Source organism: Salvelinus alpinus, chromosome 13 (genome assembly GCF_045679555.1).
Source record: "Salvelinus alpinus chromosome 13, SLU_Salpinus.1, whole genome shotgun sequence".
Lineage (NCBI taxonomy): Eukaryota > Metazoa > Chordata > Actinopteri > Salmoniformes > Salmonidae > Salvelinus > Salvelinus alpinus.
Genome location: NC_092098.1, coordinates 58,383,947 through 58,402,811, shown reverse-complemented (window position 1 = coordinate 58,402,811; position 18,865 = coordinate 58,383,947). Strand labels below are relative to the sequence as shown.

General features: G+C 45.8%; 1 protein-coding gene and 1 long non-coding RNA gene across 2 annotated transcripts in view; one reads left to right on the top strand and one right to left on the bottom strand.

The window, feature by feature from the left end:
• The window catches only part of cfap68 (cilia and flagella associated protein 68), a 25,043-nt gene extending 9,351 nt beyond the window's left edge, over positions 1-15,692 (top strand). The window contains exons 2-4 of the mRNA XM_071339913.1: positions 5,534-5,765; positions 14,945-15,014; positions 15,485-15,692. Of these exons, the coding sequence (XP_071196014.1) occupies positions 5,538-5,765; positions 14,945-15,014; positions 15,485-15,666 (480 nt within the window). The 5' untranslated portion in view covers positions 5,534-5,537 and the 3' untranslated portion in view covers positions 15,667-15,692. The remainder of the gene's footprint in view (positions 1-5,533; positions 5,766-14,944; positions 15,015-15,484) is intronic.
• The window catches only part of LOC139537984 (uncharacterized), a 25,246-nt gene extending 6,381 nt beyond the window's left edge, over positions 1-18,865 (bottom strand). The window contains exons 1-2 of the long non-coding RNA XR_011667648.1: positions 18,732-18,865; positions 18,508-18,598 (exon numbers count right to left, since the gene is read on the bottom strand). This is a non-coding gene — a long non-coding RNA (uncharacterized lncRNA). The remainder of the gene's footprint in view (positions 1-18,507; positions 18,599-18,731) is intronic.

Sequence of the window (18,865 nt, the reverse complement as noted above, 5' to 3'; positions counted from 1 at the left end):
TATCTTTATTGTTTAAGTCGGAAGATAGTAACTTGTTAAACAACTTTTCCCGTGTTGCCCCAAATTCAGACAGCTATTGAGTAGGTGGGTACTCTCTCCACAATAAAGGAACAGGTTTTCACGTAACCTCCGTAACCTCCGATGTCTCTCGGCAGGAGTGAGAGGGGCGCGGCCGAGGTGCATGGGTTCGGGGCTATTAGACCGTGGTGGACGAGAGAAGGGCGAGGAAGACTCGCAGGCCATGGGCGACTGTATAGGTCTGCGGTCCAGTAGGCTGCCTATGGACATCCGGATGTATGGGTTTAGGTCCGTTAAATCTCCTCTGCAGGCCAGTTCGGTCTGTAACTCCCAATTTGGAAACGGGATTCATAGGACAGATCAGAACTTTGAGCGGCCCACAGGGCTGTGACCCAATCCAGAGCTTTGCCTGTGAGTAGGGAGATGACGAAGTCCACCCTGTCTTTGTCAGAGGTGAAGTCAGCGGGGTGATGGTCTATGTACAGGTTACATTGCATGAGAAATCCTTGACATTTCCCTGGGGAGCCGTGGTATTTATTAGGCATGGATATGGGGAGAGATGAACGAGGGGATGCTGTGGCACCTGATATTGGTGAAACAGGAATGGACTGGCGATGGAGGTCGCAGAGTTCATCGATTCATTCCTCCTGTCGGGTTAGACGTAGCTGCAGCTCCGCTGAATCCATCTTTTGGTGAGGTATTCTGTAATGAATATGATGGGAGACAGAGAGATGGTTTTAAGCACAGGGTGCAGCAGGTGTTTATTTGTAAAGGACCACAGGAGGAGGCAGGTAGCTGGGTCCAGGGGCAGGCAGAAGGTCATACACAGGAGGAGGCAGGTAGCTGGGTCCAGGGGCATGCAGAAGGTCATACACAGGAGGAGGCAGGTAGCTGGGTCCAGGGGCAGGCAGAAGGTCATACACAGGAGGAGGCAGGTAGCTGGGTCCAGGGGCAGGCAGAAGGTCATACACAGGAGGAGGGAGGTAGCTGGGTCCAGGGGCAGGCAGAAGGGCGTACACAGGAGGAGGCAGGTAGCTGGGTCCAGGGGCAGGCAGAAGGTCATACACAGGAGGAGGCAGGTAGCTGGGTCCAGGGGCAGGCAGAAGGTCATACACAGGAGGAGGCAGGTAGCTGGGTCCAGGGGCAGGCAGAAGGTCATACACAGGAGGAGGCAGGTAGCTGTGTCCAGGGGCAGGCAGAAGATCATACACAGGAGGAGGCAGGTAGCTGGGTCCAGGGGCAGGCAGAAGGTCATACACAGGAGGAGGCAGGTAGCTGGGTCCAGGGGCAGGCAGAAGGTCATACACAGGAGGAGGCAGGTAGCTAAGTCCAGGGGCAGGCAGAAGATCATACACAGGAGAAGGCAGGTAGCTGGGTCCAGGGGCAGGCAGAAGGTCATACACAGGGGTCCAAAAAGGCAACAGTACAGGCAGGGAAAAGGCTAGTAATGTAGTCCGGGAGATCAAGCAAAGAGTTTGACGACAGGAAATCCGATAGGCAAAAATACAGGCAGGGAATTGGCAAAAAGGCATCGTTAGTGAGGATGGCCAAAACTATGATACACAGGAGAACAAATACGGAAAACAGAGCTCCGAATAGAATGTGTATCAAAACAAACAATACCTCACAATGATGGGGTGCAAAGAACTGAACTAAATAGTGTGTGTAAATGACGTACAGGTGTGTGAACAGGTGATCAGAATTCAGGTGATTGGGATCTGGAGAGTGAGCTGCTTTCAGGGGATCTACGTGTTTGAGAGTGTGAGTTGGAAGCAGACGTTACTGATAGCTGAAATTCAATCAAGGGTACTAAAATAAAGATAATGTAAAAAAGCCTGTTCGCTGAAGTTCCTCTTTGTGATGACACAAGCCTTAGTTGTTGTATTCTCACATCCAAACACAAACAACTGGGCAATGATCACTCATGTCTTGGGGCGAAGACACCAGTAGCAACATATTTCGCTGGTGTATTCGTTAAAATAAGATCAATCGGACTGAAGGATCTCTAGGGTTGGGCCGTGTAGTCTTAGTCACCAGCTGGGTTAGGTTCTACACCTGCATTGCTTGCTGCTTGGGGTTTTAGGCTGGGTTTCTGTACAGCACTTTGAGATATCAGCTGATGTAAGAAGGGCTTTATAAATACATTTGATTTGAGTTTACATCATTACACGTCTTATAGATTGTCTGAAGCCTGCATTTCCCAATCAAAGTTTAGGTCACCCAGGATAATGACTTGATTTGGTAAAAGAAGACAACAAACTAGTTAACTCCTCGAGTGCACAAAGGTTAGCCGAGGGAGGACGGTAGACCCTATAACAGTTCTGGATACATTTTTCCCCAGACAAAGGCTCAAAGATAGTAGCAAACAATTTGGAGCAAGGGAAATGAATTTCAGTAAAGAGACCGACATTATTTTTTATAAGAATGTCCAATCCACCACCTCTACCCTGTCTGTCAGGGTACCTGGGCTTGAACCAGGAACCCTCTGCACACAGCAACAACAGTCACCCACGAAGCATTGTTACCTATCGCGCCACAAAAGCCGCGGCCCTTGCAGAGCAAGGGGAACAACTACTTCAGGTCTCAGAGCGAGTGACGTCACCGATTGAAACGCTATTAGCGTGCACCACCGCTAACTAGCTAGCCATTTCACATCGGTTACATGAGTTTTTCCTAGCCACCGTGCTTCTACACCTGCATTGCTTGCTGTTTGGGGTTTTAGGCTGGGTGTCTGTACAGCACTTCGAGATATTAGCTGATGTACGAAGGGCTATATAAAATAAACTTGATTGATTGATTGATGGTTAGAAAACAGTGCATGTGGGGGGCTGTGCAAAGAGATGAAGTGACATGCCTCGCAAACACCCATTAATACATCTAATGTCCCTAAACTCATCCATTAATACATCTAATGTCCCTAAACTCATCCATTAATACATCTAATGTCCCTAAACTCAGCAAGAGTCTAATGTCCCTAAACTCAGCAAGAGTCTAATGTCCCTAAACTCAGCAAGAGTCTAATGTCCCTAAACTCAGCAAGAGTCTAATGTCCCTAAACTCAGCAAGAGTCTAATGTCCCTAAACTCAGCAAGAGTCTAATGTCCCTAAACTCAGCAAGAGTCTAATGTCCCTAAACTCAGCAAGAGTCTAATGTCCCTAAACTCAGCAAGAGTCTAATGTCCCTAAACTCAGCAAGAGTCTAATGTCCCTAAACTCAGCAAGAGTCTAATGTCCCTAAACTCAGCAAGAGTCTAATGTCTCTAAACTCAGCAAGAGTCTATTGTCCTGCTGATAGTCCCTCAATAGTTTATTGTCCTGTTGATAGTCCCTCAATAGTCTATTGTCCTGCTGATAGTCCCTCAATAGTCTATTGTCCTGCTGATAGTCCCTCAATAGTCTATTGTCCTGCTGATAGTCCCTCAATAGTCTATTGTCCTGCTGATAGTCCCTCAAGAGTCTATTGTCCTGCTGATAGTCCCTCAATAGTCTATTGTCCTGCTGATAGTCCCTCAATAGTCTATAGTCCTGCTGATAGTCCCTCAATAGTATATTGTCCTGCTGATAGCCCATCAATAGTATATTGTCCCGCTGATAGTCCCTCAATAGTCTATTGTCCCGCTGATAGTCCCTCAATAGTCTATTGTCCCGTTGATAGTCCCTCAATAGTCTATTGTCCCGCTGATAGTCCCTCAATAGTCTATTGTCCCGCTGATAGCCCATCAATAGTCTATTGTCCTGCTGATAGTCCCTCAATAGTCTATTGTCCTGCTGATAGTCCCTCAATAGTCTATAGTCCTGCTGATAGTCCCTCAATAGTCTATAGTCCTGCTGATAGTCGATCAATATATTGTCCTGCTGATAGTCCCTCAATAGTCTATTGTCCTGCTGATAGTCCCTCAATAGTATATTGTCCTGCTGATAGCCCATCAATAGTATATTGTCCTGCTGATAGTCCCTCAATAGTCTATTGTCCTGCTGATAGCCCATCAAGGGTGGATGGCTTCTTTTGTATTCCAATGTATTGGAAAGGCTGCTACACTGTTTTTACCTGGCCCACTGCGTTGTTGTGTCCTCACAGTACAGTGCACTTTCACTCCATTCTCAGCCAATCAGAATGAGACTTTCCCCACAAAAGAGCTTAGTTACGGATAGAAATCCTCCTTAGTTTCATAAGCTGTCCGGGTGCCTGTTCTCAGACGATGCCGCAGGTGAACAAGGCAGATGTGGAGGTCCTGGGCTGGCGTGGTTACATGTTGTCTGCGGTGTTGAGGCCGGTTGGACATACAGCCAAATTCTCTAAAACAACGTTGGTGGTGGCTTATGGTAGAGAAATTAACATTAAATTATCTGGCAACAGCTCTGGTGGATATTCAGCATGCTAATTGCATGCTCTCTCAAAACTTGAGACATCTGTGGCATTGTGTTGTGTGACAAAACTTCACATTTTAGAGTGGCCTTTTATTTCCCCCAGCACAAGGTGCACCTCTGTAATGATCATGCTGTTCAATCAGCTTCTTGATATGCCACATTTGTCAAGTGGATGGATTATCTTGGCAAAGGAGAAATGCTCACTAACAGGGATGTAAACAATTTTGTACAAAACATTTGAGAGAAATAAGCTTTTTGTGCGTATGGAACATTTCTGGTATCTTTTATTTCAGCTCATGAAACATGGGACCAACATTTTACATGTTGATTTTATATTTTGTGTTCATTTATAGTTGTATATTTATTTCCCACTGAGCAAACCATTACTTACAGCATTCATACAGTATAAATACATTTTTATCAGGTTTTTGCTTTGGCATACCTTATTTTATATATTGATATTTGTCAATAAAACTCATGAATGCAATTGTTTATGTAAAATGTGGTGTTCTACTTGTAGCCCTGGTTGTCCTGAAAATAACATGGTAAAACACTTCATTGTGAGGCTAAATATAAGGCCTGAACATGCAGATAAATGAATGTCAGATAAATGAAAAGTCCATGTTTGCTGGGCTCCTGGTGCTGATAGGGTTAAAAGTCTTACATCAGCTACTGAGAGCGAGATCACATAGCCAGGTTGAAATGCTTATGTGTTCTCATGATTTGGTTGGGTCTAATTATGTTGCTGTCCTGGGGCTCTGAGTCTGTTTGTGTTGGTGTACAGAGCCCCAGAACCAGCTGGCCGAGGGGACTCTTCTCCAGGTTCACCTCTCTGTATGTGAGGGCTTTGTTAGGAAAGGTTTGAGAATCGCATCCTTTTAGGTAATTGTAGAATTGAATGTCTCTTTTCTGGATTTTGATAATTAGTGGGAATTCTGCTCTGCATGCAATATTTGGTGTTTTACGTTGTTAACGGAGGATGGTTTTGCAGAATTATGCATGCAGTCTCAATTTGGTATTTGTCCCATTTTGTGAATTCCTGGTTGGTGAGTGAACCCGAGACCTCAGAACCATAAGAGGCCATATGTTATATAACTGATTTTGCGGATATTGTATTCACTCACTCATTCCCTTGTCTCCCTCCCAGCAGGATGTCGTTCCCATGGACCTTCTCCTCTCCTCCGTTCCACTACATGCTGCGTGCGTCTGGGCAGAGTGAGGTATGGAGCGACGCCCAGCCGGAGGACAAGTTCCATCAGTACGGCTGGCGCTGCGGAACCAGTGAGGACGGATATGGTACCGGGACTCTGATCGGTAACTGGGTCGAACAACAAAAAGATATCACTCAATACCGGAAAGCCAGACCCCTACCATCACAGGTTAGACCCCTACCTTCACAGGTTAGACCATTTCACAGGTTAGACCCCTACCTTCACAGCTTAGATCCCTACTCTTACAGCTTAGACCTCTACTCTTACAGGTTAGGCCCCTACCATCACAGGTTAGACCCCTACCTTCACAGCTTAGACCCCTACTCTTACAGGTTAAACCCCTACCTTCACAGGTTTGACCATTTCACAGGTTAGACCCCTACTCTTACAGGTTAGGCCCCTACCTTCACAGGTTAGACCCCTACCTCAATTCGATTCAATTCAATTTTATTTTATATAGCCCTTCGTACATCAGCTAATATCTCGAAGTGCTGTACAGACACCCAGCCTAAAACCCCAAACAGCTAGTAATGCAGGTGTAGAAGCACGGTGGCTAGGAAAAACTCCCTAGAAAGGCCAAAACCTAGGAAGAAACCTAGAGAGGAACCAGGCTATGAGGGGTGGCCAGTCCTCTTCTGGCTGTGCCGGGTGGAGATTATAACAGAACTATGCCAAGATGTTCAAAAATGTTCATAAGTGACAAGCATGGTCAAATAATAATCATGAATAATTTTCAGTTGGCTTTTCATAGCCGATCATCAAGAGTTGAAAAACAACAGGTCTGGGACAGGTGGCGGTTCCATAACCGCAGGCAGAACAGCTGAAACTGGAATAGCAGCAAGGCCAGGCGGACTGGGGACAGCAAGGAGTCACCACGGGCGGCAGTCCCGACGCATGGTCCTAGGGCCCAGGTCCTCCGAGAGAAAGAAAGAGAGAAGGAGAAAATTAGAGAGAGCCAAGCTTTTTCTACCTTCACAGGTTAGACCCCTACCTTCACAGGTTAGACCCCAACCTTCACAGGTTACACCCCAACCTTCACAGGTTACACCCCTACCATCACAGGTTAGACCATTTCACAGGTTAGACCATTTCACAGGTTAGATCCCTACCTTCACAGGTTAGACCCCTACCTTCACAGGTTAGACCATTTCACAGGTTAGACCCCTACCTTCACAGCTTAGACCACTACCATCACAGGTTAGACCATTTCACAGGTTAGACCCCCTACCTTCACAGGTTAGACCCCTACCCTTACAGGTTAAACCCCTACCCTTACAGGTTTGACCATTTCACAGGTTAGACCCCTACCTTCACATGTTAGAACATTTCACAGGTTAGACCCCTACCTTCACATCTTAGACCCCTACCATCACAGGTTAGGCCCCCACTCTTACAGGTTAGGCCCCTACTCTTACAGGTTAGACCCTTACTCGTACAGGTTAGGCTCCTACCTTCACAGCTTAGACCCCTACCATCACAGGTTAGACCCCTACCATCACAGGTTAGACCCCTACTGTTACAGCTTAGACCCCTACTCTTACAGGCTAGACCCCTACCTTCACAAGTTAGACCATTTCACAGGTTAAACCCCTACCTTCACAGGTTAGACAATTTCACAGGTTAGACCCCTACCTTCACAGGTTAGACCCCTATCTTCACAGGTTAGACCCCTACCTTCACAAGTTAGACCATTTCACAGATTAGACCCCTACCTTCACAGGTTAGACAATTTCACAGGTTAGACCCCTACTTTCACAGGTTAGACCATTTCACAGGTTAGACCCTTACCATCACAGGTTAGACCCCTATCTTCACAGGTTAGACCCCTGCCTTCACAGGTTAGACCCCTGGTCTTACAGGTTAGACACCTACTCTTACAGCTTAGACCCCTACCATCACAGCTTAGACCCCTACCATCACAGGTTAGACCCCTACCTTCACAGGTTAGACCATTTCACAGGTTAGACCCCTACCTTCACAGCTTAGATCCCTACTCTTACAGCTTAGACCTCTACTCTTACAGGTTAGGCCCCTACCATCACAGGTTAGACCCCTACCTTCACAGCTTAGACCCCTACTCTTACAGGTTAAACCCCTACCTTCACAGGTTTGACCATTTCACAGGTTAGACCCCTACTCTTACATGTTAGGCCCCTACCTTCACAGGTTAGACATCTACCTTCACAGGTTAGACCCCTACCTTCACAGGTTAGACCCCTACCTTCACAGGTTAGACCCCAACCTTCACAGGTTAGACCCCTACCTTCACAGGTTAGACCCCTACCTTCACAGGTTAGACCCCTACCTTCACAGCTTAGATCCCTACTCTTACAGCTTAGACCTCTACTCTTACAGGTTAGGCCCCTACCTTCACAGGTTAGACAATTTCACAGGTTAGACCCCTACTCTTACATGTTAGGCCCCTACCTTCACAGGTTAGACATCTACCTTCACAGGTTAGACCCCTGCCTTCACAGGTTAGACCCCTGGTCTTACAGGTTAGACCCCTACCTTCACATCTTAGACCCCTACCATCACAGGTTAGGCCCCCACTCTTACAGGTTAGGCCCCTACTCTTACAGGTTAGACCCTTACTCGTACAGGTTAGGCTCCTACCTTCACAGCTTAGACCCCTACCATCACAGGTTAGACCCCTACCATCACAGGTTAGACCCCTACTGTTACAGCTTAGACCCCTACTCTTACAGGCTAGACCCCTACCTTCACAAGTTAGACCATTTCACAGGTTAAACCCCTACCTTCACAGGTTAGACAATTTCACAGGTTAGACCCCTACCTTCACAGGTTAGACCCCTATCTTCACAGGTTAGACCCCTACCTTCACAAGTTAGACCATTTCACAGATTAGACCCCTACCTTCACAGGTTAGACAATTTCACAGGTTAGACCCCTACTTTCACAGGTTAGACCATTTCACAGGTTAGACCCTTACCATCACAGGTTAGACCCCTATCTTCACAGGTTAGACCCCTGCCTTCACAGGTTAGACCCCTGGTCTTACAGGTTAGACACCTACTCTTACAGCTTAGACCCCTACCATCACAGCTTAGACCCCTACCATCACAGGTTAGACCCCTACCTTCACAGGTTAGACCATTTCACAGGTTAGACCCCTACCTTCACAGCTTAGATCCCTACTCTTACAGCTTAGACCTCTACTCTTACAGGTTAGGCCCCTACCATCACAGGTTAGACCCCTACCTTCACAGCTTAGACCCCTACTCTTACAGGTTAAACCCCTACCTTCACAGGTTTGACCATTTCACAGGTTAGACCCCTACTCTTACATGTTAGGCCCCTACCTTCACAGGTTAGACATCTACCTTCACAGGTTAGACCCCTACCTTCACAGGTTAGACCCCTACCTTCACAGGTTAGACCCCAACCTTCACAGGTTAGACCCCTACCTTCACAGGTTAGACCCCTACCTTCACAGGTTAGACCCCTACCTTCACAGCTTAGATCCCTACTCTTACAGCTTAGACCTCTACTCTTACAGGTTAGGCCCCTACCTTCACAGGTTAGACAATTTCACAGGTTAGACCCCTACTCTTACATGTTAGGCCCCTACCTTCACAGGTTAGACATCTACCTTCACAGGTTAGACCCCAACCTTCACAGGTTAGACCCCAACCTTCACATGTTAGACCCCTACCATCACAGGTTAGACCATTTCACAGGTTAGATCCCTACCTTCACAGGTTAGACCCCTACCTTCACAGGTTAGTCCATTTCACAGGTTAGACCCCTACCATCACAGCTTAGACCCCTACCATCACAGGTTAGACCATTCCACAGGTTAGACCCCCTACCTTCACAGGTTAGACCCCTACCCTTACAGGTTAAACCCCTACCTTCACAGGTTTGACCATTTCACAGGTTAGACCCCTACCTTCACAGGTTAGACCCCTACTCTTACAGGTTAGACCCCTACTCTTACAGGTTAGACCCTACCTTCACATCTTAGACCCCTACCATCACAGGTTAGACCCCTACTCTTACAGGTTAGGCTCCTACCTTCACAGCTTAGACCCCTACCATCACAGGTTAGACCCCTACTCTTACAGCTTAGACCCCTACTCTTACAGGTTAGACCCCTACCTTCACAGGTTAGACCATTTCACAGGTTAGACCCCTACCTTCACAGGTTAGACCATTTCACAGGTTAGACCCCTACCTTCACAGGTTAGACCATTTCACAGGTTAGACCCCTATCTTCACAGGTTAGACCCCTACCTTCACAGGCTAGACCATTTCACAGGTTAGACCCCTACCTTCACAGGTTAGACCCCTACCTTCACAGCTTAGACCCTACCTTCACATCTTAGACCCCTACTCTTACAGCTTAGACCCCTACCTTCACAGCTTAGAGCCCTACCATCACAGCTTAGACCCCTACTCTTACAGGTTAGACCCCTGGTCTTACAGGTTAGACACCTACTCTTACAGCTTAGACCCCTAACATCACAGCTTAGACCCCTAACACCACAGCTTAGACCCTTACCATCACAGGTTAGACCCCTGCTCTCTTACAGGTTAGGACCCTACTCTTACAGGTTAGGCCCCTACCTTCACAGCTTAGACCCCTACTCTTACAGGTTAGACCCCTACTCTCACAGGTTAGACCCCTACCATCACAGCTTAGACCCCTACCATCACAGCTTAGACCCCTACCATCACAGCTTAGATCCCTACTCTTACAGCTTAGACCCCTACTCTTACAGCTTAGACCCCTACTCTTACAGGTTAGACCCCTACCTTCACAGGTTAGACCATTTCACAGGTTTGACCCCTACCTTCACAGGTTAGACCCCTACCTTCACAGGTTAGAGCCCTACTCTTACAGCTTAGACCCCTACCTTCACAGGTTAGACCTCTACCTTCACAGGTTAGACCCCTACCTTCACAGGTTAGACCCCTACCTTCACAGGTTAGATCCCTACCTTCACAATGTTAGACCATTTCACAGGTTAGACCCCTACCTTCACAGGTTAGACCCCTACCTTCACATGTTTGACCCCTACCTTCACAGGTTAGACCCCTACCTTCACAGCTTAGACCCCTACTCTTACAGCTTAGACCCCTACCCTTACAGCTTAGACCCCTACCTTCACAGGTTAGGCCCCTTCACCAGCCAGACCCCTACCTTTACAGGTTAGACTCCTATTAGTGGGGGGAACTTAACCTGGCGAGGGTCTGGGGGAGAAATTATTTTGGCCGTCTAAAGCTAATTTCCCGCATTTTTACACAATACAATATGCCATCTCGATTTAGAACAAAAAGTAATCAACTCTTTAAAAAATACAAAGGCTTTTGATTGTCTTTACTTAGACATCCTCTATATCAAATTTCAGCAAGACCGACTAGTCAGCCCGAACAACCCCAAGTTAGCCAAGTTCAATTACTTATTTTGAAACGGGACAAAACAAAGGCTACAAAAAAATGTCCATACAAACAACAGCTGTTAGATAGTGATATGACGTGGCTATTATTGCTATCTGACAGATATCTAGAGGCTAGAGCTGACCTGGCTGTGGTAGCTACTAGCTAACGTTGCTTATTCATTCACCTCATTCGAGAGGGTATGAAACATTAGCTAACGTTACATGTCACTTACAATACTAGCTCAGCACTGTGAATAAAAACAATACTTTTGTTTTTTTCTGTTATGTTAAACAGCAGTTACTTTGCCAGCTACATCAGTCAACCAAAGAGTAGCCAGTTTCTGCTCTGCTTGCTTTTACAACTCGGTGAAAGAGAGCAACACATACACACTGAACTATGCTCAACTCTCCCGTGCTGGTCCAGCCAGCCTTCCAGAAGCTTTTCCTTCACACAGCCTGTCAGCCCGCTCTGTGGTGTCCTTGGACCTAAATCCAGCCAACGGACTTCTCCAAACAGCCTACCCGACCGCTCGGAGGTGTCCGCATGGTCCAAAAGCAGATAATTTTTTGTATCACATTGCAATGTTAAAACAGGGGGGAACAAAAATGCAATGTCAGAATGTGGGGGGACATGAATGTGGAGGGAATGTTTGTCTATGGAGATTGCATGTCTGTGTGCTCGATTTTATACAGTACCAGTCAAAAGTTTGGACACACCTACTCATTCAAGGGTTTATATTTATTTCTACTATTTTCTACATTGTAGAATAATACTGAAGACCTCTAACTATGAAATAACACATATTGAATCATGTAGTGACCAAAAACAAATCAAAATCTATTTTATGTTTGAGATTCTTCAAAGTAGCCACCCTTTGCCTTGATGACAGCTTTGCACACTCTTGGCATTCTCTGAACCAGCTTCATGAGGTAGTCACCTGGAATGCATTTCAATTAACAGGTGTGCCTTGTTAAAAGTTAATTTGTGAAATGTATTTTCACTACAGACAGAGGAAGGGAGAGAGAGAGAGAGACACAGCTGCATGTTTTTTACGAAAAGATAGATGTGGAATTAGATAAACTTGGATTTTTCGGCAGGGACATATACAGGATGCTACCCTCCGCAGCATAACCTTTACTCCAGATCAAAACTCCAAACCTTCAACCTAATTTTAGACAAAATGACCTGGAAGGATTACTACTACCAAGGATTCCTTTTGTCCAAGCTATATAGACGGTGCTCTGGCATGTAAACAGCAGAGACCTGAGGACACCATCCAACCCGGAACTGAGACAGACCAGATACAACTTAAATTAGCACGGAGGTGTGAAGTGAGCGGTGTCGAAGCCTTTGAGCCCAACAAATGTCAGGAGTCTCGCAGGCTACCCCACCCAAATCCAGAGGCCTTGAAGCCCTCTCCCACTGTTCAGAGACCATCCACTGGCATTTTCTACAAGAAATCTGCCTCCAGAAGTAATTCTCCCAAGTGGGTGTGACACCTACTCCCGTTGCCTGCTGCACTGCTGCTTGGATTCCACCTGGTGATCTGTTCATCGTCTGCCCTGGCTTGTCTCCCCCTGTCTGGTAGAGGTACCCCCACCACACTCTGCTTTCGCTCGCCTCCATCACACAGACACTGTTGGGGTGAGGGACTCTGAACTTACAATGGCTAGCCCCAAGTTGTTATTTTTTACCTTGTGCTTTATACCATTTGCCTCAGGACTCCTGAATGCTTTGTTGAATATGAACGTTCTTGTTTAGCTAACCATGGGACAGACTATTTGTTCCCACACTCGGGACTCTGACTCTCTATTGGTTACACAGACTTTTGGCCTCCCATCCTATTCTAACTACCTCTCGTCTTCATGTTACCTGATGAAATTGCTGTACAATATGATCTTGTTGCCATCTAATGCACATTCAAATGTCATAAATCAGCACTGCAGAGCTCTCCCTGTCCTCCGCCGTGCCCTGATTGTGTTACTGTTGATTATATCTGGAAATGTGCATGTACACCCTGGTCCACCTACAGTTGCTAGCCCCAATTCTGACTTCTTCTCTGATATCTGCTTCGCTTTCTGCTCTCGTAAAAGCCTGGGTTTTCTGCACGTTAACATTAGAAGCGTATTACCTAAAATGGATCAATTGAAAGTGTGGGTTCACAGCTCCAATCCAGATGTTGGTCATTACTGAGACGTAGTTAATTAAGGAAGAGTGTTTTGAATACTGATGTTAACCTTTCTGGTTATAACCTTTTTCGGCAAGACAGATCTTCCAAAGGTGGAGTGGCAGCAATCTTTACCAAGGATACCCTTCAGTGCTCGGTTGTCTCCACCAAGTCTGTCCCCAAACAATTTGATTTGCTGGTTTTAAGCATTAACCTTTCAAATAGCTCTTCATTGACTGTTGCTGGTTGTTATCGTCCTCCATCAGCACCGGCCTGTACCCTACCTGCTCTAAGCTCTCTCCTGGCCTGTACCCTACCTGCCCTAAGCTCTCTCCTGGCCTGTACCCTACCTGCCCTAAGCTCTCTCCTGGCCTGTACCCTACCTGCCCTAAGCTCTCTCCTGGCCTGTACCCTACCTGCCCTAAGCTCTCTCCTGGCCTGTACCCTACCTGCCCTAAGCTCTCTCCTGGCCTGTACCCTACCTGCCCTAAGCTCTCTCCTGGCCTGTACCCTACCTGCCCTAAGCTCTCTCCTGGCCTGTACCCTACCTGCCCTAAGCTCTCTCCTGGCCTGTACCCTACCTGCCCTAAGCTCTCTCCTGGCCTGTACCCTACCTGCCCTAAGCTCTCTCCTGGCCTGTACCCTACCTGCCCTAAGCTCTCTCCTGGCCTGTACCCTACCTGCCCTAAGCTCTCTCCTGGCCTGTACCCTACCTGCCCTAAGCTCTCTCCTGGCCTGTACCCTACCTGCCCTAAGCTCTCTCCTGGCCTGTACCCTACCTGCCCTAAGCTCTCTCTCTCTCTCCTAAGCTCTCTCCTGGCCTGTACCCTACCTGCCCTAAGCTCTCTCCTGGCCTGTACCCTACTTGCTCTAAGCTCTCTCTCCTAAGCTCTCTCCCAGTAAAGGCTACTCTCCTCGATGTTATCCTCACAAATAATCCTAATAGGTATCAGTCTGGTGTTTTCTGTAATGACCTTAGTGATCACTGTTTTACAGCCTGTGTTCGTGATGGCTGATCAGTGAAACAACCTGTCAGGATTTGTCGTAGACGCTTGGTAAAACACTTTAAAGAACAAGCCTTCCTTCATGACCTGGCCTCTGTAAAATGGTATAGAATCAGCTTGATCACCTCTGTCGAAGACGCTTGGACCTTCTTTTTTGATATTTTCAGTGGTATTGTGAACAAACACGCCCCCATAAAGAAAATGAGAATTAAAAACAGGTTCAGCCCCTGGTTCAACCGTGATCTGGCAGAGTTACTCCACCTCATTTGGCGAAAGGCTCGGTACACACATACTCAGGCTGACTGGCTCTCGTTCAGGCAAATGAGAAATCAGTGCACTCAGGCTATCCGGAAGGTCAAAGTTAGTTACAAAAGAGCGGTTCTCTCTCTGTGGGTCTAAACCCCAAGAAGTTCTGGAAAACGGTTAAAGACCTGGAGAATAAACCCTCCTCCTCACAGCTGCCCATGTCCCTTAATGTTGATGATGTGGTTGTTTCTGACAAGAAGCACATGACTGAGCTCTTTAATCACCACTTCCTTAAGTCAGGATTCCTATTTGACTCAGCCATGCCTCCTTGCCCGTCCAACATTTCCTCATCTCCCACCCCTTCTAATGTGACTAGGCCGATGCTCCTCCCTCTTTTTCCCCTGCCCCGCTACAAAGTTTGTCCCTGCAGGCGGTCACTGAAGGGGTGTCCACATACTTTTGGCAATATAGTGTTTATTTCTTTCACCTCCCTGATATCTGTCCATTCCTCTCCTCTTTCACAGTTCTCTCACTACTTTGACTCCACCTACTCCTCCTCCTTTAACCGTGAAGAGAAGAGACCCATCTACAGCTGTGAATAATACTACTGCATATCACTGAGTATTATATAATTTTACTGCATATTACTGAGTACTACTTGGTACTACTGAATAATACTGAGTACTACTGAATAATACTGAGTACTACTGAATATTACTGAGTACTACTGAATAATACTGAGTACTACTGAATAATACTGAGTACTACTGAATATTACTGAGTACTACTGAATAATACTGAATACTACTGAATAATACTGAGTACTACTGAATAATACTGAAAAATATTGAGTACTACTGAATAATACTGAGTACTACTGAATAATACTGAGTACTACTGAGTACTACTGCGTACTACTGAATAATACTGAATAATACTGAGTACTACTGAATAGTACTGAGTATCACTGAATATTACTGATGCTAATAGTAATTTGTCATAATGTTACTGATGCTAATAGTAATTTGTCATAATGTTACTGATAATGTATGTGTGTGTTCCAGTGAGGAAGGAGTCCAAGAGTTTCCCGGGCCACCAGCTGGAGTTAGACCTCCCCCCAACAACTCCTGCTACCGGAGGGACTACACCAACACCAGTCACACACCACACCCTGTCTGGGACTGTGAAGCTGCAGGATGCCAGGGTACAGCAGGAGAACACAGCAGGCGGAGCAGCATCCTTCTGACCCCTCAATAAATACTGATAAGAGTGGTTCACTTAGTAGCGTATCAGTGAATGTGGACTACAATGTGTGTGTGTTTACTGTATTTGCAGCCTTTGGAGCCAAACATTATTTTGGATCAACTCCCCCTGTTCCCTCTCTTACCCCATCTCCCCTCGCTCACTCCTACTCTACCCCCCCTCACACACTCTCTCCCTCCCTCCGTCTCTCTCTCCTCCCCTTACCCTGTCTATATCTCTCCACCTCCCCCTCCCCTTACCCTGTCTATCTCTCTCCACCTCCCCTCTCCCCCTCCCCCTACCTTGTCTCTCTCTCCACCTCCCCTGTCTCTCTCTCTCTCCACCTCCACCTCCCCCTCCCCTGTCTCTCTCCACCTCCCCTTCCTCTGTCTCTCTCCACCTCCCTCACCCCTGTCTCTCTCCACCCCCCCCCCCCCCATGTCTCTCTCTCTCCACCTCTCCCCTCTCAAATAGCATTGTAGTTTTCTTTGTTTTTTTGTAAATTCTTTCAAAGTGTCAAGTAAATCTCTTTTTGTTTTCTCATGTAGGGTTGAGTCTAATTATGTTGCTGTGTTTGGGCTCTGTAGGGTTTGTTTCTGTTTGTGAACAGAGCCACAGGACCAGCTTGCTCAGGGGGCTCATCTCCAGGTTAATTTCTCTGTAGGTGATGGCTTTGTTATGGAAGGTTTGGGAATTGCTTCCTTTTAGGTGGTTGTAGAATTTAACGGCTCTTTTTGATCATTAGCGGGTATCGGCCTAATTCTGCTCTGCAAGCATTATTTGGTGTTTTACGTTGGACACAGAGAATATTTCTGCAGAATTCTGCATGCTGTCACGACTTCCGCCGAAGTCGGCCCTTCTCCTTGTTCGGGTGGTGTTCGGCGGTCGACGTCACCGGCTTTCTAGTCACCATCGATCCATTTTTCAGTTTCGTTTTGTTTTGTCTGTATTTTACACACCTGGTATCAATTCCCCCCATCATGTTCCCTATTTAACCCTCTGTCTTTCATTTATGTTTGTCTGTGATTGTTTGTACGTTAGGTGTTGTATTTGATACGTGTTCGTATCTGTTTCTTTTCCATTTGTGGAATTGTGCATATATTTTGAGTAAAAACTCTGTGGTTTCGCTCAGACCTGTGTCCTGCGTTTGACTCCAAACATTCTCCGCACACAACCCTGACACATGCAGAGTCTCAATTTGGTGTTTGTCCCATTTTGTGAAATCTTGGTTGGTGAACGAAACCCAGACCTCACAACCATGAAGGGCAAACACTGATTCAAGTATTTTAAGCCAGATCCTAATTGGTACGTCAAATTGTATGTTTCTTTTGATGGCATAGAAGGCCCTTCTTGCCTTGTCTCTCAGCAGTCGTTGGTAACGTTTTGTACCATTAACTGTAGTCGCTACTGCATGTGGAACATACACATCTACTTTTTGACCCATAGTAATGGAGGGGATGTTATGCAGAACCATTTCAGTTGCTTGTACTAATAGGCATGGTGGCATTTCCCTTGCCACGAAGTCTAAAGATTTCCTCCAGTGCCTGACTGGTCTGTCTTTTCCGCCATGGTTCTGTGTAACTACCACGCTACAGTGCCATTTCTGTTCATGCATAAACATTTTAAAGGGTAATTCTACCCCAATGCAGGCACTTAACACAGTTGCTTGTTTAACTCCCTCTGACTCTGGATTCCTGCTTTATTAAGGCACTTGTTTCCCAGTGTCCCCTTTGCTTACAATAATGACAGAACGTATATCGGTCATAAGACATTTTTCTAACATTCTCCTATCCACAGATATCTATATATTTATAAATATATTTATTATCAGTTGTGTAATTAAGTGGACAACAATAACCAAAGACAATCAATGCTGTCTTGGAGCTCAATAACCAGAGACAATCAAAGTTGTCTTAGACCTCAATAACCAGAGACAATCAAAGTTGCCTTAGACCTCAATAACCAGAGACAACCAAAGTTGTCTTAGACCTCAATAAACCAGAGACAAAAGTTGCCTTAGGATGTTTTCACATATAGTCCTCTTTAAGAACCAATCTCAGTCCTCTTTAAAGTGAACTCTGGGGTAAAACAAACAAGAAAAATAACTCTGTTCTCTTTGTATTCACACTGCCCTTGCCTTTGAATGAGGACTTAACTCTTTTGCCAGTTCACTTCACCTATTTTGTTGTCCGAGTCCTCTTTTGCATTCACATTGCTATGTTTAGAAAGGATTCAAGATCTTTTTCTAACGTTCACTCAATGAACTCTGGGTTTTTACAAAGTGCAGGACTAGCCATTCCATCAGAATGTGTTATCGGACAGCTAGTTATACCTACTTACATTGTGGAAGCTAATAGATTGCATTTTGTTATAAGATGAGACATATTAATTGTAATCAGAAGATACTAATAGCATGTAAATATTATTATTAACAGAATAATAACTACAGATTAAATAATGGTGTAATTGAAAATTGTACAGCCAATGGTGTGTGTTCACATTGCCCTAAAAAGGGAACCGGACAGAGGAATTCAAGCGAACGGCACTAAATTCACAATAACTCGATAAAAAGGACCAACTGTGAAAACACCCCTAGACCACAATAAACCAAAATACATCCATTCACGTTCGTAAACGTTCAATCATATTCAAACCAAAATCCAGATTGGGTCTATTCCAGTAACCGGTTATAGTATCATTATTCTTAACTCATACTGCCAGGTATTTTGAGAAAGGACAGCCAATTTACCTTCAATTTTGTAGATCTCTTACGACAGGGGAAACCCCCACCACCCACGAGAGAAACAGACAACTATCAAAGGGATTTAGAAAAAAGGTCCCTTACCTCTTAGTTTGGGCCAGGAGAAGTTGTCTGGTTCCCAGCGGGCAATATGGGTTCGGGTCCTGCTGCAGTGGTCAAGCAGGCTTCAACCTGTCTGTTAAGCGGAAACAATAAATAGTGGTCCTAGCTGTTAAAAGCTAACCATGTCGCGAAATCCATGCAAAAACAAGTTCAGTATTCATCACTAAAGAAGATTGGTTATTTTTTTTAAATCAAAAACAACATACCGGGTGTTTCCAGCAGACAGTGTTCAGCTGCACACAGTTATAAACTTTACGGCATAAGTCTCAAAGAAATCTAAGAAACTGGACATAATTGTGGCTGCGGCAGAAACGTTTTTGGGATTTAAGGATTTTACATC